This window comes from Callorhinchus milii, unplaced genomic scaffold, assembly GCF_018977255.1.
Source record: "Callorhinchus milii isolate IMCB2004 unplaced genomic scaffold, IMCB_Cmil_1.0 Scaffold2, whole genome shotgun sequence".
NCBI lineage: Eukaryota > Metazoa > Chordata > Chondrichthyes > Chimaeriformes > Callorhinchidae > Callorhinchus > Callorhinchus milii.
This window is the reverse complement of record NW_024704743.1, coordinates 54,513,314-54,537,709: the sequence shown is the minus strand read 5'-3', so window position 1 is coordinate 54,537,709 and position 24,396 is coordinate 54,513,314. Positions and strand designations below refer to the sequence as shown.

Below are 24,396 nucleotides of genomic sequence, written 5' to 3'. Positions count from 1 at the left end.
GGAAACTTGCCCAAGGTTTTGCCCTGCCTGGAATTGAACTCAGGTCTCTTGCTTGCAAAGTGAGTGCTCTAACCACTGAGCTACAGGACTCCAGGACCCTTGCCTCTAAGTCAGAAGGCTGTGGGTTAATACCTCACATCAGGATTTGGAAATCATAAGTCTAAGAAGGATGATCCAACAGGCAGCCCACAGGCCGCTTCCAGCCCAGTAGATGATTTCATCCGCCCTGAAACCATTTCCAACTTCAGGCCGTCCGCTCCCTCCTTCCCAGCGAACCGTCCTCTCATGGCAGCGGCAGGAGCCGGCGGTTGGGAGGACGCAGTGCGGGAAGTGGAAATAATACCTTCCATTACTGCACTGTGTCAGGAAGGCAAATGCAGTTCTTCGACCCCTGCATCCTTAACAGCTAAATGCCGGCTCCTGCCACTGCAGTTAGTGACCCGTGCGGCTGATTGAGAGAAAGAGGAGAGATAGTGATTCAGAGAGAGTGTGTTTGAGAGGTGAGAGAAAGAGTGTGTTAGAGAGTGTGTGGGAGAGGGAGAGAGAGGGAGGGGTATGGAGAGTGTGATTGAGAGGGGGAGCGAGAGTGATTGAGAGAGAGGGGGAGAGAGAGAGTAATTGAAAGAGAGTGGGGGAGAGAGACAGTAATTGAGAGAGATTGGGGGAGAGAAAGAGGGAGAGAGTGAGGGAGAAAGCAGAGAGAGGGAGGTAGAGCGATTGAGAGTATGAGAGCAGAGAAAGAACCAGATAGTGATTGAGAGAGAGTGTGGGAGTAGGATAGAGTGTGTATGGGAGAAGGGGTGTGAGAGAGTGTAATTGAGAGAGGGAAAGACAGTGTGTAAGAGAAAGACGGGGGGAGAGAGTGATTGAGAGAGGGGAGGGAGAGTGTGAGAGGGGAGAGAAAAAGAGTGGTTGTAAGGGGGGAGAAAAAGAGAGTGGTTGTGAGGGGGGAGAGTGTGTGTATGGGAGAGAGGGGGAGTGAGAGAGTAATTGAGAGAGGGAGAGACATTGTGTGAGCGAAAGGGGGAGAGAGTGATTGAGAGAGTGTGTGAGAGTGATTGAGAGAAAGTCTGAGGGGGAGAGCGAAAGTAATTGAGAGAGGGAGAGACAGTGTGTGAGAGAAAGGGGGGAGAGAATGATGAAAAAGGGGAGAGGGGGTGTGAGAGGGGAGATAGGATGTGTGGGAAAGAAGGTGTGAGACAGGGAGTGTGAGAGACTAATTAAGAGAGAGAGTGATTGAGAGAGAGGAAGGCAGTGTTTTGTGGTTCACTGTCAGGATAGACAATTGGAGCCTCTTTCGGTGCGGTTTCCTCACAGAAAGCTCCCTCTTTCCCCAGTGAGAAACTCCTCTACATCCCGACCTGGCCATACGTTTATCCAGCAAACATCAGCTTGCTCCATACCTCCGGAACACCATTTGCTCAATCCACTACTGCCTGGAACACTGCTGTGCGCAATTGGCTACCACATTTTCTCTACAAAAATACAGTCAATTCACTTTACAGTATATTCTGTAAAGCACCTTGAGACATATCGAAGACATGATAAGGCGCTATATCAAATCCAAGGATTATTATACCAAATACAAGGATTTTTTTTAACTCTCCACCATCAGTAGTACAAAAGGATTTTAACTCGGTGGCTGATGTTGTATAACTGCTTATTACCGAGGCAATAATGTAGAAAAATATAATATGAGTTATCCTCTCTATTTTCAGGGCTATATGTTTGGAAAATCTGGGGAAACCCTCACAATGAAACTGAGATACATGGCCTTCAAAGCCATGCTACGTCAGGTTAGTCATCCTTATTATATAGAAATAATTGTCACCAAGAATGATAAGTATTTGGAAACTTATGTCTGCTAACATGGTGAAGCTTTTATGTAACTATATAATTTCATTACATTTGGGTGACTCAGAGACAACAGTGCTCACCAGCACTGTTGTCTCTGAGTCAGAAGGTTGTGGGTTCAAAGCATCTAAGATGGCACTCCAATTCAGTGGGTTGAGTGGGGAGAGGGTGGGGGGCATTTTCAGAGATGCTGTCCTTCTGATGAGATGTTTAACAAGGTTACACATACCTCTGCAGGTGAATGTTAAAGATCCCATGGTATTATTCAAAAAGAGAAGGGAGTTTCTCCCAAGCCACAATCCCCTAGATTAAATTGATCATTCATTCCATGGCTGTTTGTGGGACATTGCTGGGAGACATCCTCCTGACACAAAAACGCTACAAGGATTATAATTGTAAACAAGGTCCAACAAAAACTTGAGTGATGAATGACAAATTAATATGAGGGATTGTTGGCAAGAACACTAGACAAATCTCACTTCTCTTTTCAAATAGTTTTGTGGAATCTTCAACATGCATCTCACCAACAACAATATAATTTTTAGTCCCATTTTTAGGATAGCACCTTGGACAACAACAACAAAATTACATTTGGATAGCACCTTTCACATTGGGAGGATGTCCCAAAGCACTGGACAGTGAGTGTTTTGGACCCAGCTGGGGGTCGAGATTAGGGAAGATGGAGGGCAGGGGGGAAGCAGGTGATCAAAAGCACGTTTGAAGAGGAGGGTCTTGAGATGGGTCTTGAAGGAGGGAAGGGAGGGGTTGAGGTGGAGGAACTGTGGGATGGAGTTCCAGAGTGTAGGAGCAGAGCGGCAGAAGGCCCACCCACCAACAGTGGGGTGGGTGAGGCGTGGAATGTGAAACAGGCTGAGCAGAAAGAGTGAGCAGGATGGTAGGGGGTTAGGAGATCACAGTGATAGGGGGAAGTAAGGCCATGTAGGGCTTTGAAAGTAAAGACCAGGATCTTGAACTGCATCCTCTGTGTGATGGGAAGCCAGTGGAGCCGTGCGAAGATGAGGTTGATAGGGTCACAGAGCATGGTGTGGGAGAGGACGCGGCTGCAGAGTTCTGGATGATCTGTAGCCTATGGAGGGAGAAGTTGGCGAGGCCAGCAAGCAGGGAGTTTGCATAGTCAAGCCTCGATGTTAAGAGGCTTGAGAACAGACAAACAAGGCCTCAATCTAATTTCTCACCCAAAAATAACACTACTGACAATGCTGAATGCTTCCACTATATTAGAGGCAACTGAGCCACAGTGACAAAAGTGGCCTCTTTTTTTCGTCAGCTGTGTATCTGACACATGCAGAAACCCATCATAATGCTTAAGAGTACCCAAACCAAACTGAAAGTTCCATGCATACCACCTATACATGGAAATTCCCATGTATTGGAATGGCACATATGATCCATGGAAGGGTACATCCTGTTTACGTAATTCTGGAGACTATTAGACCCAGGCTGGCAAGATCCAAGGCTTGGGGACCCCAGTTGTGCATTGGGGTAAGTCTGAAGTTTCACCAGGTAAAACTACATAGCTTGTCATTGAAAGCATTGACTGGCAAGTTTTCCTACTGCTGAATGGTCCTTCTCCCTTATCCTCTCCTTCTCTGTCTTCAGATCACAGCTGAAGACCTTTGCCCATGCCTATGATCCACACCTACGGTCACCTGCCCTCTCTAACTGGCTCCGCCTATGGTCAAGTTCCAGCACTAGTCACACTATCCTGTGTGAAGTACGCTATATAGATGCAAGTTGTTGTTGAAATATTCCCAACCCCAATCATACCAATCCTTGCCAGGCTCCACTGGCTCCCTGTGACTAAAAGGATACATTTCAGGATGCTCACACTCACATACAAATCTCTCACACCATAGCATCCCACTACCTGTGGTGTCCTGTAGCTCAGTGGTTAGAGCACTCGCTTTGCAAGTGAGAGACCTGAGTTCAATTCCAGGCAGGGCGAAACCTTGGGCAAGTTTCCTTACTCCACATGCCTAATAATAATCCCTCCAAAACCAAAAACAATAATAAATTGGTCATTTTCAATCTACGACTGTTTGTGGGACATTGCTGTGCGCAATTGGCTGCCGCGTTCGCCCACAACTATACAGTCAATTCACTTTACAGTGTGTTCTGTGAAGCGCTTTGGGACGTCTTCCCGACGTGAAAAGCACTATATCAAATGCAAGGATTATTATTATTATTACCTCCCTGACCTGCTGGTCTTCTACTCCTCTGCTTGCCCCCTTTACTTAGCTAACACAGGCCTGCTGAACATCCCTGACCCCTGTGTGCCAACATCAGTGGCCATGTCTTCAGCCATTGCACTCTAATCCCTGAAACTGCCTGCCTCAATCCCACCACTTTGCCCCTCCTTTTTTATCTTTAAATCCCATTTTAAGATGAATCTCTTAGACCGCGCCTCTGGAGACCTCCCCAACCCATTTTCCCCAGATGGGCATCCAATCCTGCCATTGTACAGAACACCCAGATGCTAATCTGCTTGAAGGTTGCTATATTAATGCATGTTGTTGTTATTGTTAATGAAATATTGACTCAAATTTGGTACTAGGAACCATTAACCCTCACCTGCAGCTGGTATTTGAACGATGTATCTCATGTTAAAGCAAATGTTTAATCTCAGCGTGTTTACAGAATTATACAGGACAGTTTTGTACAGAAATAAAATTACACTCATAGAGAGCAGTGAGCGAGAGAAAAAAATATTTAAGTATGTCCACCAAAAGCATGGTCCAATGGGTTTGAAAACAGATCAAAAGAGGAGGAAAGTGAAAGGATTTGGGGAGAAACTAGGAGCAGTGGCTGAAACCTCATTCACTAAGGATACAATTATTATTATATTATTATTAGTGGAAGGAGTAAGGAACCAAGAATAGACCAGGATCAGAAAAGTAAAGGATATAACTGGAGGACAGTGAGGCACAGGTATGCAATGAAGCAGAAATAATCAGCTCTCAGAATAATCCAAAGTACAGACTTTCTCCTTTCTTCCATATCTTTTTTGCTTCTATTTCTGTAGGAAATTGCTTGGTTTGATGATGACAGAAACAACACTGGAGCCCTGACAACCAGGTTGGCCACAGATGCATCTCAAATTCAAACAGTGAGTATGAGCAGATCTCAAAAAATGATGTGGAATGTAATTTACAGTGCTCTTAATAAAACATACATTATTGCATTTCTAAAACATTATTGAATGCTTTCTTCAGCACGACTATGAGCCATGTTTAGGAGGAGTTGCCTCTAGTACACTTGCAGAATAAGCTACAATTGAACACACTTACTCCTTTATTCAACAAATAAGTAATAAATAATAATCCTTGTAATTAGCAGCATTTTCAATGAGGCGTCTTCAGTAACATTTAACATCTCAAAACACTACACAAAGTCTCTGTAAAGTGTCGTAACTGTATATTTGTCGGCAGTCAGTTTACACACAGCACAGCAATGTGGTACAAACAGCCATGAAGTAAATGACCAATTTTATCTTGGAGGGTTGTTACCAAGGCAAGCTCCCTTCTCTTTCCCAATGTGTTTGTTTGAGGTCCACCTGACCTTCCTCTTTGACAGTGCCTTTGGCAAACTTCCCACCCCTGCCCCCTGCCCTCCACCCTTCCTGACCCCAACTCCCAGCTCAGTTCAAAATCCCTGATTGTCCAGCGCCTTGAGACGTCTTTCCGACACTATAAGAAGGGCGCTATACAAGTATAAGTTGTTGTTGACATCAGTTCAACATCTCATCTGAAGGACATCCCTTCTGACAACACAGCACTTCCCAGCACTGCATTACAGTGTCAACCTAGACCAGACGGTGCCAATCTTTTTTGTCAGCCAACAAAATAAAAATTATGCCATAAAACAAAAAATATTCAATCAAGAAAACCTTGAAACATACTACTCATCAAACCCACGGACCGTAGTTTGTCCAGCACTGGTGTAGACCATGAGCTATAGGACATCATATGTCATGATTTTCACCCCGTTGAATTTTCTAATAATATATTCACTTTTTTTCAGGCAGTAGGAGAAAGAATGGGATTAATAGCTCAAAATATTGCAACCATGGGAGGTTCAACTATTCTCTCATTCATATTTGGGTGGCAGCTGACCTTGGTGGTCCTGTTGATCATGCCCATCCTGGTTGTGGCAGGAATGATTGAAATGAAGTCTCTGAGCGGATATGCAATTCGCGATAGAAAAGAGCTTGAAGCAGCTGGAAAGGTACTGTTCAACACATTTTGCTAACTTAGTCATAAATATTTTGCATTTGAATAATGCCTTTGTGTTTCTCTTCAATTCTTTCACTTCATTTCTAAACTACGAAGGGTGGGGGGAGGTAAAAACATAGTAAAATATAGTCCACCACAGTTAAACTTGAGATCAACAAAAGCAAGAGAGCAGATTAACAAGAGAGAAGAGCAAAGTGTGTCAAGCAGGGAAAGGAAGTACAGTGATAGAGTGCTGGTGAATAGGGTTAACAGCCGGAAGTCAGAATTAAGGGCGCTATATCTGAATGCACGAAGCATTCGTAACAAGATAGATGAATTAGTTGCACAAATAGAGACAAACCGGTATGATCTAGTAGCCATCACCGAGACATGGTTACAGGGTGATCAGGGATGGGAACTGAATATTCCCGGCTACGTGGTATATAGGAAAGATAGGCGATGTGGTAAACGAGGAGGGGGAGTGGCCCTGTTATTAAAGGATGGAATAAAAACAGTAGAGAGGAAAGATTTTAAATATGAAAAGCAAGATGTAGAGTCAGTATGGGTAGAGATACGTAACTTCAAGGGGCAGAAAACTATAGTGGGAGTAGTTTATAGACCCCCAAACGTGGTCAAACTATCGCTCAAGGTATAAATCAAGAGATTAGTGGAGCATGTAGCAAAGGAAAGACACTAATTGTGGGTGATTTTAACCTCCACATAGACTGGGACAACCAAATAGGGAAAGGTAACATAGATGAGGAGTTTATAGAATGTATTAGAGATAATTTTCTAGATCAATATGCTGAGGAGCCGACCAGCGAACAAGCCATATTAGACCTTATTTTGTGTAATGAAACAGGGCTGATCAGCAAACTGGAACTTAAGGCTCCTCTAGGGCAAAGCGAACATAATATGATGGAATTTAGCATTAAGTTGGAGAGGGAAGTAGTTAAGTCTGAAGCAAAAGTCTTCAATTTAAATCGAGCCAACTTTGCTGGTATGAGAGAGGATTTAGCCAGAATAAACTGGGAGACTAAACTTAAAGATTTGACGGTAGACCAGCAATGGCAGACATTCAAGGAGATAGTGCAAAATTCCCAACGAGCACATATTCCTTTGAGGAATAAGAATGCCATGGGAAAGGTGGTGCAGCCATGACTAACTAGAGCAGTTAGGAAAAGTATCAAATCAAAAGAAAAAGCCTATAAAACAGTGAAGATGAGTAGTAAACCCGAGGATTGGGAGAACTTTAGGGAACAACAGAGGAGGACCAAAAAATTGATCAAGAGGGAGAAAATAGATTACGAGGGTAAACTAGCAAAGAACATAAAAACAGACTCCAAGAGATTTTACAAATATATAAAGAGGAAAAGGCTAGCGAGGGTGAATGTGGATCCATTACAGGCAGAGACTGGAGGAATTATAATAGGGGACAAAGACATGGCAGAGTCATTAAACAAGTATTTTTCTACAGTCTTCACCGTAGAAGACACTGGAAACATACCAAAAATAGAGGACCAAGAAGACAATGTTAGCGAGCAACTTAGGGAGATTAACATTAGTAAGGAGATGGTTCTAGGTAAATTGTCGGTGGCTACTGAGATAGTGGATGGCATGTCTATAATCTTCCAAAAGTCTGTGGATACTGGAAAAGTTCCCATTGATTGGAAGATTGCAAACGTAACTCCACTAGTTAAGAAGGGTGGGAGAGAAAATAGGGAAAACTATAGACCAGTTAGTTTGACGTCAGTTGTAGGGAAAATTCTTGAGTCCTTAATAAAAGACGTAGTTATGGGATATCTGGTAGACCATAAAAAGATTAAGCAGAGTCAACATGGCTTTACAAAAGGGAAGTCATGCTTTTAAAATTTTTTGAGGATGTATCCAGCAGGTTGGATAAGGGGGAACCAGTAGATGTAGTATATTTGGATTTTAGGAAGACATTTGACAAGGTGTCACACAAAAGGCTATTACTCAAGATCAAGGCCCACGGGATTAATGGGAAAATATTAACATGGATAGAAGAGTGGCTATTGGGTAGAAAGCAGAGAGTAGTGATAAACGGATCATTCTCGAATTGGCAGGATGTAACTAGTGGAGTGCCACAAGGATCAGTGCTTGGGCCTCAGCTATTTACCATTTACATCAATGATCTGGACGAGGACATTGAATGTAATGTGTCTAAATTCGCGGATGATACTAAACTAGGTGGGAGAGTGAGCTCTCAGGATGATGCAAAAAGATTGCAACAAGATATAGATAGGCTAGGGGAGCGGGCGAGTAGGTGGCAGATGGAATTCAATGTTAGCAAGTGTGAAATCATTCACCTAGGTAGCAAGAATAAAAGAACAGATTATTTTCTGGAAGGGGAGAAGTTAGATAGTGTTAGTATTCAAAGGAATTTGGGTGTCCTTGTACACCAGTCCCAAAAAGTTAGTTTGCAGGTGCAGCAAGCAACTAAGAAGGCGAACGGTATGTTAGCGTTCATTTCGAAAGGTTTAGAATATAAGAGTAGGGAAGTCTTGCTGCAACTGTATAGGGCTTTGGTGAGACCGCACCTAGAGTGTTGTGTGCAGTTTCGGTCTCCTTATTTAAAAAAGGACATACTTGCCCTCGAGGGGGTGCAGCGTAGATTCACTCGGTTACTTCCTGGGATGAGGGGACTGACCTATGAGGATAAACTGAATAAACTGTTAAACTCCTGCTTCTAGAGTACAGAAGAATTAGGGGGGATCTTATTGAAACTTATAAGATTCTTAAAGGGCTGGATAAAGTAGACACAGAGGGACTGTTTCCCCTGGTAGGAGAATCTATAACCAGGGGACACAGTCTTAAAATTAAGGGTCAGCCTTTTAGAACAGAGTTGAGGAAACATTTCTTCACTCAGAGGGTAGTGAATTTATGGAATTCACTACCCCAGAAGGCTGTAGATGCTCAGTCCTTGAACATCTTCAAGGCTGAGACTGATAGATTCTTGAAAAATAGAGGGATTAGGGGATATGGGGATAGGGCAGGTAATCGGAGTTAGGTGAGAAGATCAGCCATGATCTTATTGAATGGCGGAGCAGGCACGAAGGGCCGAATGGCCTACTCCTGCTCCTAATTCTTATGTTCTTATGTTCATTTCAGTTGCACTAAACCATTGAAAAAATGCCTCATTTTTGAGGGGTGATTGGTAAATTTGGTTGGTGCCTTTTTGTGAGTGTGAGAGTACATGAACAATAACAACAACAAATTACATTTGTACAGCACCTTTCAAGTCAGGAGGACATTCCAAGATGCTCGACAATTAGGGATTTGGGGTTTGGGATCAGGAACGTTGGAGGGCAGGGAGGATAGCAGGGTGGCCAAATGCATGGTTGAAGAGGAGGATCTTGAGACATACCTTAAAAGGAGGCAAGGCAGGGAATGAGGCGAAGGGACTATGGGGTGGGGTGGAGTTCCAAATGGGTGGGGCCAGAGATCCTGAAGGCCCGACCACGGATGGTGAGGTGGGGTGGGCCGGGCGGGGGATGTGGAGCAGACCACAGCCTGCTGAGCGGAGGGAGCAGACAGGTTGATATTGAATTAGCAGTTCACAGAGGTAGGGAAGAGCAAGGCCTTGGAGGACTTTGAAAGGTGATAAAATATGAGATGTTTGAGTGAGAGGGGGTCCTTCACAATATTGGTCATTCACTTTATGGCTGATTGTGGAACATTGCTGTGTCAAAATTAGCTGTTGCATTTGTCCACAAAATGTACACAATTACTATGCTTTATCGTACTTCCTGTGAAGCTAGGAACGAATGGACTCACAGGCCTACGGAGTCCATGCCTAGGGCCCCACCAGGGTACCCCGTGTGGGTGAAACTACCCTGTTAGTGGACTGCGGGCATGGATCTGTGGCAATCCAAGTGCGACACTCAGCACAATCACGTGGAGCCACCAATGGCAGTGTGGCTTACCCAGGCTGCCCCACATGGGTGACACTACCCAATTCCCAGGTGGGGGCGGTGGCAGACACAGGCACACTGGGCTCTACGCAGTGCATGGTGGAAAGGGAGCAGGCAGCATTTTTCTGGGTAACCTAAAGCAAGCATAAAGTCAGTGTTCAGGTGAACACCAGGCCTCCAAACTTTTAAACTTATAAATGGAGCTCTACTCCATTTATAAATTTAAAACCCCATTGTAACACCCAACCACCAAAGTTAATACATTTCCCAAAATTCAGTTTCCCAGCCCTAATGTATGAATAAACTGCTTATTTGCCAACCCATTGTTAGTTTATCCACATATGTCCAACAACATAATGTAAAACATTTCTTCAATTTCTAACAAAGTTGTTGGTAATATTCCATCATCACACATCATCCTTTTAGAAATAGGGAGAGCGGGAATTATCTCACATGAGAGATAAAGATGACTAATAATAATCCTTGCATTTGAAAAGAATGCCTTTCACTCTGGAAAGCGCTTCATAGGATTTAATGTGAAGTGTTGTACCTGTGTATGTTTCTAGGTGAACACAGCAGCTAATTTGCACACAGCAACGGTCTAGTATTAGCCCATAAAGTGAATGACCAATTATATTTGGGGTATTGTCAGCTAAGACACCAGGAGAAACTCTCTTTTCTTTTTGAATGCCCCACCCACCTCACCCCCAACACTGCATTAGGGAGGGTGTCAGCTTCGACAATATGGTGTCTTAGCTGACAACCTTCTGACTCCGATCCATGAAGATGGTCCATTTTAGCTCATCCTGTCAGAAATCCAATCCTTTAAGCACTTTTTTATATCAGATAAGTTAACTGAGCACAAACACCCTTCTTCATAATCCATTCCAGCTGTTAACATTCTCCATCCCTTCAATCTATCCTTATTACTGTATATTGTAACCATACAGTATATGTTCTCTTTATCTACCTCTTAAGACATTTACAATGGATTGATTTCTTAATTTGGAAGCCAGGATTTCAAAGTTCTTATAACATTTTGTGGAAAAGCAACTTCCAAATGAAGACTGAGATTGTGTGGATTCTGAAACAACAATCTTAAATCGTAAGGCAAGATTCTGAGAAATCTCAGGACTTGTAATAGCTAACAATGTGTGCTGTGTCAGCAGTGGAGGTTTTGAAAATTTTAAATTGAATCTCACAGCAACATAAATTCATCTAAATAATTTTTCCTAATTTAAAGGTCGCATCAGAAGCAGTGGAAAATATCCGGACCGTTGTTTCTTTGACCAGAGAATCTGCATTTGAAAAAATGTATGATGAAAATCTAAAGAAACCATTTAGGTCAGTAAATCCTTACCAAACTAACCATCGAAAAGTTTTCTTTTCAAAACTGGTGCTATTATTTAAGACACCTTCTAGCATCATGATTTCCTTTTACTATCTATCTTTTGTTCAGCTTGAAGTGACAGTTGAGAACAACTGCTGGTTTTTATTTTGTTGGCAATATAAGATAGCTAAATATAGATCTAATATGGAATTTAGAAGGAAATTATTCATGTAGAGAATGTAGAATTCAATGTTTGAAGATGAAATCCGCCATGATTGAAGCAAAAAGCATTAATATATTTAAAAGAACTTGATGCAAATATGAATGAAAAGGAGGGGTGGAGGTTCATGTGGCTTGTTTTTGTGTTGTATCATTCTATGTATTGAATTCAATAAAACCTTTCCTAATTTCTATTCAGATTCCTTCTTACATCTCTTCTGCTGTCATATATCCCTTTCAATAGATAACAGGCCAAAAAATTCCACCTTGTACGATTGCAAATTCTTAAATTCAGGCTTAATTTGAAAACCTTGTCCACAGTACTTAAAAAGAAACAGGTTACCAAATTAAGTCTGAATTTACAATTTTTTCCACAGTTTTGGCTGATGTTACATTTTAAGATAAAATGTCTTGTTCCACATCATATATGTCAAATAGCTTTTCAGCCATTAGTTAATGGTATAGAACGCATAGTAAACAACATTGATGTGGTTTAGTGCAAAATGTTAGAGAGTTGTGGGTTGGTTATATTACTCACCTATTGGTATAGTGTTGTGCTGTTTCTAAATTGGAAACTTTAGTGAACAAAATCTTCGACGAGCAATTCTGTTATTTCCCAGTCTAATGTGTGCAAAATGAATATGCTGATGCAGGCTGTGACGCTGAAGTAATATAATGCTATATATTGCAGAAATGCTCAGAGAAAGTCCCAGGTATACGGCCTGACCTTTGCATTCAGCCAGGCCATCCAGTATTTCAGCTATGCAGCCAGTTTTCAGTTTGGTGCATACCTCATATCAATCAATCAAATGGATATAGAAGCTGTTTTCCTGTAAGTAACGTATATTCAGTCATTCTCTGCTAACATTGAAAATGAAGACAGTGTCTTTATTTCAAATCATTTACTATGTTCTTGTTTGTAAGCTGCTAAGTGAGGCAGAAACACACTAGACTAGAGATATCTTCAGGTTACCTTTGTGAGAACAGTAAATATACACATAACTATTTTTTCACCTCTAAAGAGTACATTGGTCTGATTTTAGTGCAAAAAGGAATTACAAATAATAATAAATAATAATAATAATCCTTGCATTTGATATAGCGTTTTTCACGTCTTCTAGACATCTCAAAGAGCTTCACAGAATATACTGTAAAGTGAATTGATCGTATATTTGTGGGCGAATGCGGCAGCCAATTGCACACAGCAGTGTCCCACAAACAGGCGTGGATTGAAAATGACCAATTAATTATTGTTTTGTTTTGGAGGGATTATTAGTAGGCGCGTGGAGTAAGGAAACTTGCCCAAGGTTTCGCCCTCACATCGCCTCTACTTCATCTCCACAAACGTTTTCTCCTCTAGCCCCCGCACCATGTTGTGTGGCATTTCTCAGGCCTCTGTCCTTGGTCCCCTCCTCTTCAATAAATATTTAAGCTTCCTCTTGGTGACATCATCCGCAGACATGGGGTCAACTTCCACATGTATGAGGATGACACCCAACTGTACCTCTGTGTCTCCACCCTTGACTCCAGAACCACTGCTGTCCTGACAGAATGTCTGTGAGACATCAAGTCCTGGATGAGAGCTAACTTTCTACAGTTGAACATCAACAAGACCGAGGCTCTCCTGATTGGCTCTCATCAGCAGCTCCACACCTCAGGCGCTGACAGCATCACCAACCATGGACGTTCACTCCACCTTACTAAGTCAATCCGGAACCTTGGTGTCTTGTTTGACCCTCAACTATCCTTTCTACTCCACATCTGTGCCCCATGACCCGCTCTGCCTTCCCCCACCTCGCCTGCCCCACCATAGGCGGGCAGGCCTTCTGCCACTCTGCCTCCACCCTCTGGAACTCCATCCCTCCACCTTGCTCCCTCCCTTGCCTCCTTCAAGACCCAACTCAAGACCCTCCTCTGTGACCGTGCTTTTGACCACCCTGCTTCCAACCTTGCCCTCCACCCTCCCTAATCCCGACCCTCAGCTCGGGTCCAAAACTCTGACTGTCCAGTGCCTTGGATATCTTCCCGATATGAAAGGCGCTATACAAATGTAATTTTGCTGTTGTTGTGAAATACAGGCTATCTGGTTAACAATCCTCCAGGCAAAATTGGTCATTCACTTCACAGTTGTTTATGGGACATTGTTGTGTTCAAATTGGCTGCCGCATTCACCTACAAAACACACAGTTATTGCACTTCACATTAATTCCTGTGAAGCACTTCGAGACATCTCGACAACATGATAGATGCTATATCAAATGCTAGCATTATTGTAAGTTGCCTCCTCATCCCCTCCCCTTCATCTCCCAACCAAGCTTGGGTGCCCAGCCAAATTGTCAAGCACTTTGGGACTACATAAGTATAAATTATATTGTAAGCATTATGGTTAAGAATAAGCCTAACAACGAATACAGTTCTGCTTGAAAGTTACAAGTGATTCATACAATTCAACCTGATTAACCTATCTTATTCTAAATATCATTCTTCAGTGTGTTTAATGCCATCGTGTATGGTGCCATGGCAGTCGGACAAAGCAGTTCCTTTGCTCCTGACTATGCAAAAGCAAAAACCTCTGCAGCTAATCTCTTTGCACTATTTGAACGTGTGCCATCCATAGACAGCTACAGCACTGATGGCCAAAAGCTGGTGAGTATTTTGTTTCCCAGGTTTGACAAAGTAAAAATTTAGAATCTAACAAGCAGGCCAACATTTACAGACTAAGATGCCGGGCATTTACAGTAAACAATTTGATTGGGTCTTGCAAGCATTTGAAAAGATATCCATTTATAAGTATCTACCCTCTTTACATTATCTGATAAATTCCCATTTTCATATAGAACACAAGAATTAAAGATGTCACAGGGCTCCTAGGTTCCTATAATAAGTTTCTTCTCTTTCGGGAGCAAGCAATTTGAGCCACTAGCACTTTTCCATCAAATCCACATTAAAAGCTGGGCTTCTTCATTCTGGGATCCAAAGGGTGGCATTCAGTGGAATCCTGGAATCAATCAAGTTAGCAATTTATTTAGACATGGGCTCAACTCATACCTCTGTGAAACAGAATACCTGTAGGAACAGGAGTAGGTCATTTCAGCCCCTCAAGCCTGTTCCACCGTTCAATGGGACCATGGCTGATCTGTACCTCAACTCCAATTAACCGCCTTTACCCTATACCCCTAGATACCCTTACCTAAAAAAAATCTACCCACCTCAGTCTTGAAGTTCTGAATAGATCTAGCTTCAGCCTTTGGGGGAGAGAGTTCCAGATTCCCACTACTCTTTGGGGGCATAGTGGTGTATGTCTCTAGCTGGTGGCCCATATGAGAACTGACAAATCTGGTCCAAAAAAAGACAGGGAAGTTTGAACGTTCTACAAAACAGTATTATATATATATATAGTTTTGAGACGTCTAGAAGATGTGAAAAGCGCTATATCAAAAACAAGGATTATTGTTATATGCTATGTGCATCCCATTACAGAAAAGATATCTGTCATGGAAAGAGTACAACATTGGGTCACATGGGTGATGTGTTGGGTCACAATCCTGGGTCACAGTGGCTGATGAGCCTGAGGCCATAACAACATCTAAAAGGGAAGTTAGATGTTGTCCCCCACCCCCTTTTTCTCCACCCTCTTGATTACAATCCCAAGTGCCTTAAGAAATCTTCCCAACATGAAATATAAATGCAATTTGTTGTTGTTGTAGCTTCAGTGGGGATGAGCTAGCACAAGCTTAGGATTGGTTTATTGAAATCTATCAATTATGAAGCAGTTCCTCCACTGAGCCTCTATATATGAAAACAAAAGACAGAGTTACCAGGGATGTTCATTAATAGTTAAAATTTAGGTTGCTATCAAAAATAGAAAAGCTTGTTTGAATCATTGTCAATAAACATGTGATGTGTTTTCAAAGAGTGCCCAAGGCACGCCTAAATGGTTTCTTTAGGATTCCATTCAGGTTCAATCTTTTGTTGCCTAAAGAGGTGAGAGCAAAGTTGCAGCAGACAGTTTGATTCCTATTTGTGTTTTTATCACAGGATAAGTTTAATGGTGATTTGGAGTTGTCGAACATTGTCTTCAGATATGAGAGTCGGCCGGATGTCCCAATCCTCCAGGGTCTTTCAGTCAAAGTTGGAAATGCACAAACATTAGCTCTGGTTGGCAGCAGTGGGTGTGGTAAAAGCACCTCAGTGCAACTCATAGAAAGGTTCTATGAGCCCCTGGAAGGACAAGTGGTAAGAACATAAAAACATAAAAAATTGCTCGGTGAAAGAAGACCAAGTTCGCCTTCCACCACATGGCTTGACATGTTGTGTCCCAAACTATATATTGTATACCAAGATATTATTTTCTAGCAGAAATTTTTCTAGCTGTGTCCTCTGGATTTACTGTTTAGTACAAGATAAAACAGCTTATCATGGTCTACATTATCTATTCCCTTCTGAATTTTAAAGACCGTAATCATATCACCCCTCAACCTTCTCTTCTCCAGTGTGAACATGCCTAGTTTATCTAATTGCTCCTCGTAGTCCAGTTCCTCCATCCCCTCAATCATTTTGGTTGAAGGGATGGAGGGACTGGACTGTATCCTCAATTACTGCAATATCCTTTTTAGATTGCAGTGACTAGAATTGCACACAGTATTTCAAGTGCGCTTACACCAGTGATTTATAAAGTGGCAGGATTACCTCACTATTTTGGCTCAATATTGCCCTTTTAATATAGCCCAGCATCTGGTTTGCCTTATTCACTGCTACCAAGCACTTTTGCAATAGCGTCAATTTATTATCAATCAGGATCCCCAGGTAACTTTTCACTTTCTGTAAAAATTGTTTTCTTACCATTTTAAATAATAGTCCCTTCCTGGTTTTGTGTCCCCATGTGATGCACTTTACATTTCTCTACATTAAATTTGATCTGCCCAATTCCCAAGAATTTCAATTCCTCCTGTAACCTACCCTGTTCATCTTTGCAGTCTACCACCTTCATTAGCTTTATGTCTACTGCAAATTTAGCCACTGTGCTCGTGGCTCCTCGCTCCAGGTACTCTATGAAGATGTTAAATAAAAAAGGTCCCAAAACAGACACCCTGTGAAATTTCACTGGTAACATTCTCCCAGCCTGATGACATTCTCTGTACCACCACTTCTGGGATCAGTCAGCCAATTGTGTATCCATTGCAACATACTTCCACTGATTCCCGCTTTCTTTACTTTCCGTACCAGCCTTTCATGAGGTCTTACTGAAATCCAGATATACAACATCCGCTGTCTTACCCTTATCAAGCTCCTTTGTCACACAGTCACAGAAAACCAGTAAATTACTTTGGCAGAATCTCCTCTTCGTAAACCCATATTGGCTATATTTTATCATTTTATTACTGTCCAGATGCTCCATGATCTTATTTTGAATATACAGTGAATATAGACTCAATTCACTTTACAGTATATTCTGTGAAGCGCTTTGAAATGTCTCGAAGACGTGATAAGGCACAGTATCAAATACAAAGATTATTTTTGATAAGAGTCTCCATAACTTTACCCTCAATGGAAGTCAAACTCACTGGTATGTAGTTTCCTGGGTCACTTTTGCTACATTTTTTTTGAAAATAGGAGAACCATCTACCTTTCGCCAGTCCCCAGGCATCTCTTCAGTATCCAGTGATTTCTGAAAGATTTGTGGCAGAGTTCTGCAATTTCCTCCCTCGGATGCAATTTATCCGGCACTTGGAATTTGTTTACGTTAAGTTTGCACAGTTGTTCGGGAACTATGTTGGTAGTGATATGTATAATGTCACATCTTGCCTCTGCAGCACCACTGAGTTCCCTTTCCAGATCCAATAAATTTACCATCTCCTCTTTGCTAAAATCTGAGGTAAAAAATGTATTTAGTCCATATTATTTCATAATATGATGGAATTTAGCAATAAGTTAGAGAGAGAAGTAGTTAAATCCGAAGTAAAGGTTTTAAATTTAAGTAGAGCAATTTTGCTGATATGAGAGAGGATTTAGCCAAAATAAATTGGGAAATTAGACTTAAGGATTTGACAGTAGACCAGCAATGGCTGACGTTTAAGGAGATAGTGCAAAATTCCCAGCGAGCACGAATTCTCAAATTGGCAGGATGTGACTAGTGGAGTGCCACAAGGATCAGTGCTTGGGCCTCAGCTATTTACAATTTAAATCAATAATCTAGACGAGGACATTGAATGTAACGTATCTAAATTTGCAGATGACACTAAACTAGGTGGGAGAGTAAGCTCTGAGGATGATGCAAAAAGATTGCAACAGGATATAGATAGGCTAGGGGAGTGGGCGAGGAGGTGGCAGATGGAATTTAATGTGGGGAAGTGTGAAGTTATTCACCTAGGTAGAAAAAATAGAAAAACAGATTATTTTCTAGAGGGGGAGAGATTAGATAGTGTTAGTGTTCAGAGGGATTTGGGTGTCCTTGTACACAAGTCTCAAAAAGTTAGTTTGCAGGTGCAGCAAGCAACTAAGAAGGCGAACGGCATGTTAGCGTTCATTGCAAAAGGTTTAGAGTACAAGAGTAGGGAAGTCTTGCTGCAACTGTAAGGGGTCTTGGTGAGATCGCACCTAGAGTATTGTGTGCAGTTTTGGTCTCCTTATTTAAAAAAAGACATACTTGCCCTAGAGGGGGTGCAGTGTAGATTCACTAGGCTAGTTCCTGGGATAAGAGGACTGACCTATGAAGATAAGTTGAATAAACTAGGGCTATATTCTCTAGAGTACAGAAGAATTAGGGGAGATCTTATTGAAACATATAAGATTCTTAAAGGGCTGATAAAGTAGACACTGAGGGTCTGTTTCCCCTGGTAGGAGAATCTATAATCAGGGGTCACAGTCTTAAAATTAAGGGTTAGCCTTTTAGAACAGAGTTGAGGAAACATTTCCTCACTCAGAGGGTAGTAAATTTATGGAATTCACCACCCCAGAAGGCTGTAGATGCTCAGTCCTTGAACATCTTCAAGACTGAGACTGATAGATTTTTTAAAAATAGAGGGATTAGGGGATATGGGGACAGAGCAGGTAATTAGAGTTAGGTCTGAAGATCAGCCATGATCTTATCGAATGGCGGGGTAGGCTCGAGGGGCCGAATGGCCTACTCCTGCTCCTAATTCTTATGTTCTTAAGTTCTTTCTGCAGCTTGTGTAGCATCATTTGTCATATCCTCACCCGATCCCACTTTCAATTTCCCTATACCATCCCTCATTTGACTTCTCTTAATGAAACTGAAAAATGTTTTATTGTTATCCTTCACATCTTTACATTTGTTCAGTTCAAAATTTTTCTTTGTTATTCTGATACCTTTCTTACAATCCTGGCATGCATTCTGGTAATGAGTCCATCTTTACTCTGTGTCATTTTCCTTCACGGCCTTCAATGTCTTTTTTTTCCTTTTTATGAGGAAGACCAATGTGTGGTGTAAGACGAATACTTCCTTTAAGGACTAACAATGCAATATGGAATCATACTCACCTTTTCCTAGTGTGCAGTGGGATAACTGCTAACAATTTTCAATGTTAAATAGAAATCTTGTAACAATTCCACTAATTCCCAGAGTGAGGAGGAATATTTTCAAGTTTTTCACCATGATAACCACAGCTTATCATATTATCCACCTCAGATCCACAAGAACTATATTAAATGGTCCCAGGATTAATCTGAGAGTAATTTTCCATTAAGGACTGAAAACATACTTTTTGGTGGTGGGAAGTGGGAGAAATCTCTTTGTGAAAAATTGGGTAGATATTTGATTCAAACAATTACTCAAAAAGAGAAGGGAGTTTCTCAGAGTGTCCTGATCAAAACTCCCAAATACAATTGGTCAACCCTGTGCTATTCAACCGCATTATTGCTGAGAATATATGTGGTGTCCTGTAGCTCAATAGTTAAGGCATTCATCTGACAAGCGAGAGACCTGGATTTGATACCGAGCAGGGCGAAACGTTGGGCAAGTTTCCTTACTCCACACGCCTCTGTTTACCCAGCAGTAAGTAGGAACCTGGATGTTAGTCAATTGGCGTATCGCTTTTCCAGGGGTAATAATTTCTTCAAAAAAAGAAATTTAAAAAAAGGCACTATTCAAAGAAAGAAGGGAATTTCTCTCTCGGTGTCCTGGCCATCAATGCCCCAAAATAAAATTGGTCACTCAATCCACGACTGTTTGTGGGACACTGCTGTATGCAATTGGCTGCCGTGTTTCACCCACAAAATATACAGTCAACTCACTTGACAGTATATTCTGTGAAGCGCTTTGAGATGTTTTGAAGACATAATAAGACGCTATATCAAATGCAGGATTATTATTATAGATATTGCCTGTGGCAACAGCAGCAGGATTGTGTCACAGGAGATTGAAAAGAAAGCAGTAAACATTTACTCTTTAATTCAACAACTCTCCAATGTAAGTATAATACTTATTGTATTACATTTAATCGTAACTTAATGAATGTCTCTACTTAGATTCAGCACTTTGAGACATCTTCCCAATGTAAAAGGCACCATTATCAAACACAAGAACTTTCATTATCAGATAAAAAGAGGTGAATATAGGAAATTGTTTAGTTATGACTTAGATGTAAATGAATAGATCCAATTCCTGACGTGCATAAATCAACACATGTTATATGTTTAAATGGAGCTCTTGAGCTATGACTGACTCTTGTTCTAATTGTAGTTATTAGATGGAAATGATATCAGAAACTTGAACATCCAGTGGCTTCGATCACAAATAGGCATTGTATCACAGGAGCCTGTGCTCTTCAACTGCACTATAGCTGAGAATATCGCCTATGGTGACAACAGCAGGACTGTGTCACAGGAGGAAATTGAAGCAGCAGCAAAAGCAGCAAACATTCACTCTTTCGTTCAACAACTCCCCAATGTAAGTTTTCTACTTCTTACATTTAATCATAACTTAATGAGTGTCTCTACTTACAAATTAATTCTACATAGATTAACTGCTTCACCAGTGTGATTCCTAAACAGCTAACAGCTTTGACATTGGAAGAAATAACTCAAAAATCTCATTGTTCTGAGAGTATAGAATTGTTGAAAAAAAGTTTATAAATAAATAATGATCATCAATAAACATTTCATAAGTGAAGTGTACATTTATAGCTCTAATGGAGCATGAATATTCCATAATTCTGCTGTTATGTAAAAATCTTATTTAATTTTTGTTTTAATTTTCAATGTAACTGTTTATAACCATTCAATATAATAATCATTCCCTGTGCAATCATTTAGAGATTAGTTTAACACTAAACAACTACTAAGGGACAGAACACCCCTCAGAGTATGGTTTCACTCATCAACTTCTTCTTCAGACCAGTTGATGCCATTTTTTTGATGCACGGAATGTTTTATTTTAGATTAGTCACTGGAATGGCCTTTAACTTTTTGTTGAATAAGCATTTTCCGGCCATTATCTGATGAAAAAGCCTTGTCTCCCAAGCCTGAAAATACGATTTGACCCATCGGACTTAGACTTCAAATCTAAATGTTTTTAATGATTGCAAGGTTAATGGCTGTTACAGGGATCCATTTAATTACATGAGACTCGGTGGTCTGTATGCATTTTATATTAACATGTTAATGGAACTCTTTCTAATATTAGAAATATAGCACGTATGTTGGGAACAGAGGGACTCAGCTTTCCGGTGGGCAGAAACAGCGAGTAGCTATTGCTAGAGCCCTCATACGACAGCCCAAAATTTTGCTTTTAGATGAGGCAACATCTGCACTTGATACAGAGAGTGAAAAGGTACGTCCTGAACCTTCACCAGTGTTACTATTTGGAAGTCTTAAATTCCTTGTAACTTTTGATAGACCTAATACCAGCATGAAGGTGGGGAGGGGAGAACAATTAAATGGACATAGGAAATTATTATCCTGAAATCGATAGAAGATGCTCATTTTTTTTCAACACTGTATATTATGGCAATGTCATATTGAAAACACTTCAAGGGATATAACTGATATCATCCTCCAGTATAATCACTACCATGATTCAATCGCCCGTCTGTAAAGTGTAGGAATATGCAAAATGATGATCAGTTAGTAGGATACTGGAGAGCAGATAGAGCCAATGGAATCATATCCTATCAAGAGTCATGCCCGCAACAAGAAGAATAAGGAGGTATATCTTGTGGGAGAGATGGAGTTGGGGATGCAGTGGTTCTTACCCACGAGTGACTTGATGGGCCTCCAGGCTTTTTTTGAGCTCTGCCTCTATACATATACAATACAAAATTACATTTGTAAAGCACCTTTCATGCCAGGAGGACATACCATTGTTTTTTGGGAGGTCATTTTCTTAGGTGAGTTTTAAAAAAAATTTAATTAAGTGACTAACTGTGATGCACCTTTACTCATCTCACTACTCTGGGCCTCTGATTCCCTGAAACTGTTTCCCCTGTCATTTGGCCATTTAAAAGAAACAAGAAACTAACTTTATATGGCCAGCTTCCCGGTGGCTGTAGAACTTTATTTATGTAGAGAAACTATTCACAGATGACCTTCAAATTACCAACCAGCCTCTCAGGCATACAAAAATACATGACTGTAATATAGAGTGAGATACCTGAGTTCAATTCCAGGCAGGGCGAAACCTTGGGCAAGTTTCCTTACTCCACACAGAGCCTAATAATAATCCCTCCAAAACAAAAAACAATAATAAATTGGTCATTTTCAATCCACGACTGTTTGTGGGATGCTGCTGTGCGCAATTGGCTGCCGCGTTCGCCCACAAATATACAGTCAATTCACTTTACAGTATATTCTGTGAAGCGCTTTGGGACGTCTAGAAGATGTGAAAAGCGCTGTATCAAATGCAAGTATTATTATTATTATTTAGAGAGAACACAAAATGAAGGCAGAAAATTCAAATAATGAACAACTTGCACTTACAGCTGTAATGTCTCGGAGCATTTAACAGAGACATTGCCAAACACCAAACAGGGTAGCAAGAGAGAAGAGAGAGCATTGATGGCACAAATAGGTCANTTTTTTAGGTGAGTTTTAAAGACAGATAAGGGAAGAGACAGAGGGGTGGAGGGAGAGATTTCCAGAGGGTGGAGCATAGCGGTTCAAGTCTCAGCCACCAATGGTGAGATGAAGGCGAGAGGGACATGCAACAAGCCCAAGTTTTCTGAGTGGAGGGGGTTAGCAGAAGAGTGAAGATGGAGAGGATCACAGAGGTACAGGAAGTAAAGTTTCACCCACAAAACACACAGTCAAAACCGATAGAAATTATCCAGCACTATAAATAATAATAATCTTTGCATTTGATACAGTGCCTTACCACTTTGAAACATCCTCCCAATGCGCTATATAAATTTAAACTATATTGTATATAATACTGATTAAAGTAGCTCTACTTAAAGAATGTTTTTATTCCTCAGATTGTTCAAGAAGCTCTGGACCAAGCAAGGGAGGGGAGGACATGCGTGGTGATAGCTCATCGCCTGACAACAGTGCAGAATGCAGATGTCATCACTGTTATTAACAATGGAAAAGTATTAGAATCAGGCACGCACGAGCAGCTAATGGCAAAGCGCAAAGCTTATTATAACCTAGTAAATGCACAGGTCATTCAATAGAATGATATATTTATTTAAAGTACTAAAATAAACCCTCCAAATCAAAAGTTAAATATTGGCTGGATAATAAAATGCACTTACAAATGGAAGAATGCTGATGTTCTCGCTCACTCCACAGCCTTCCTTCCATCATATAATCTACAATCTTTATTTTGGAGTCAGCCAGGATTCTGACACAGCACAAGTTAATTCATCAAGCTTTCTTTTTAAACCATGCAAATATCAAGTATATACAATGAAAGAAATTGCAGAAGAAGAGCTCATAAGATATATCAAACCTATGGTGATGCTAGCTCCTCAAATGGAAATAATCACTCCAATCACAATTCCCTTCTCTTTCCCTGGAACCTTATATATTCATTTTCAAATATTCCCCACATATCTGCCTTCAGCCAGTGTCACACAATGTGCTTGACAGTGTCACCTCCATCAAATATTTCTGATGGAGGAATTGAATTCCTGAATTGAATTGAATCCTTCAATTTCTCTTCAGAGAGAAAGGAAACCAATAGAAAGCAGCTAATAATAAAATATAATAGTAAATAATAACATGTTTATAAAAGGAGAGAAACGGATAAGTTTGATATCATTCATACCAAACAAATATCAATTGTTTCATTCAAACTCTTGCAATTTTAGTATCTATAGACATTTTGTAAATGGACCTCTGAATTTAATTTCATTTCATGAATATCTTGTAATAAATAATATGGATTCTGATTGAAGATCAAAGGTAACTCAACACTCAATGGAAAAGATGCATCCACCATGTGCAAAAAAAACATGTACTGATATGGTTGTCAATCTGTCCTCATGGACTTTGCTTCGCTTTGTTCTTCTGGAACACAATAACATCAATTGTTATCAGGATCCCATCAAGAGTGTTTATTGCAAAGCAAGTTGCTTAGTATTTCTGCAATAAAATTCTTATTGTTTATTATCGATTCTTCTTAAACCTGCAATAAATGTTTGGTAAAAGTCTTCTCATGACCTGTCGTGATTAGAGCAGTTACTGGTTGGCTTGGAGGAATTGAATTCTATCCTTTGAAGAGTTATTGAACCCACTTAAGTGAGTATGTTCCATGTGCTATCAGCATTAACTGTTTCATGCAGCAATGGACAGGCTTTAGTAAATATGGCACAAATCTTCACGTTAATATTTAGATAATATTTTTCAAAATCTATAATTTCAGAACAAT

General features: G+C 40.8%; 1 protein-coding gene across 6 annotated transcripts in view; it reads left to right on the top strand.

Annotated features, from left to right (window-relative positions):
- Nucleotides 1–24,178, top strand: part of LOC103185032 (ATP-dependent translocase ABCB1) — a 63,037-nt gene extending 38,859 nt beyond the window's left edge. For 4 of the 6 annotated variants that reach the window (XM_007903362.1, XM_007903352.1, XM_042332183.1 and 1 more), the window contains 10 exons: nucleotides 1,719–1,796; nucleotides 4,898–4,981; nucleotides 5,896–6,099; nucleotides 11,265–11,365; nucleotides 12,262–12,402; nucleotides 14,060–14,216; nucleotides 15,609–15,806; nucleotides 20,272–20,478; nucleotides 21,214–21,360; nucleotides 23,000–24,178. In XM_007903362.1, the coding sequence (XP_007901553.1) occupies nucleotides 1,719–1,796; nucleotides 4,898–4,981; nucleotides 5,896–6,099; nucleotides 11,265–11,365; nucleotides 12,262–12,402; nucleotides 14,060–14,216; nucleotides 15,609–15,806; nucleotides 20,272–20,478; nucleotides 21,214–21,360; nucleotides 23,000–23,197 (1,515 nt within the window). In that variant the 3' untranslated portion in view covers nucleotides 23,198–24,178. Of the gene's footprint in view, nucleotides 1–1,718; nucleotides 1,797–4,897; nucleotides 4,982–5,895; nucleotides 6,100–11,264; nucleotides 11,366–12,261; nucleotides 12,403–14,059; nucleotides 14,217–15,608; nucleotides 15,807–19,906; nucleotides 20,155–20,271; nucleotides 20,479–21,213; nucleotides 21,361–22,999 lie in introns of those variants that run through there. The other 2 variants (XM_007903371.1, XM_007903387.1) reach the window with 2 other exon arrangements.
- Nucleotides 24,179–24,396: the final 218 nt, after the last annotated feature.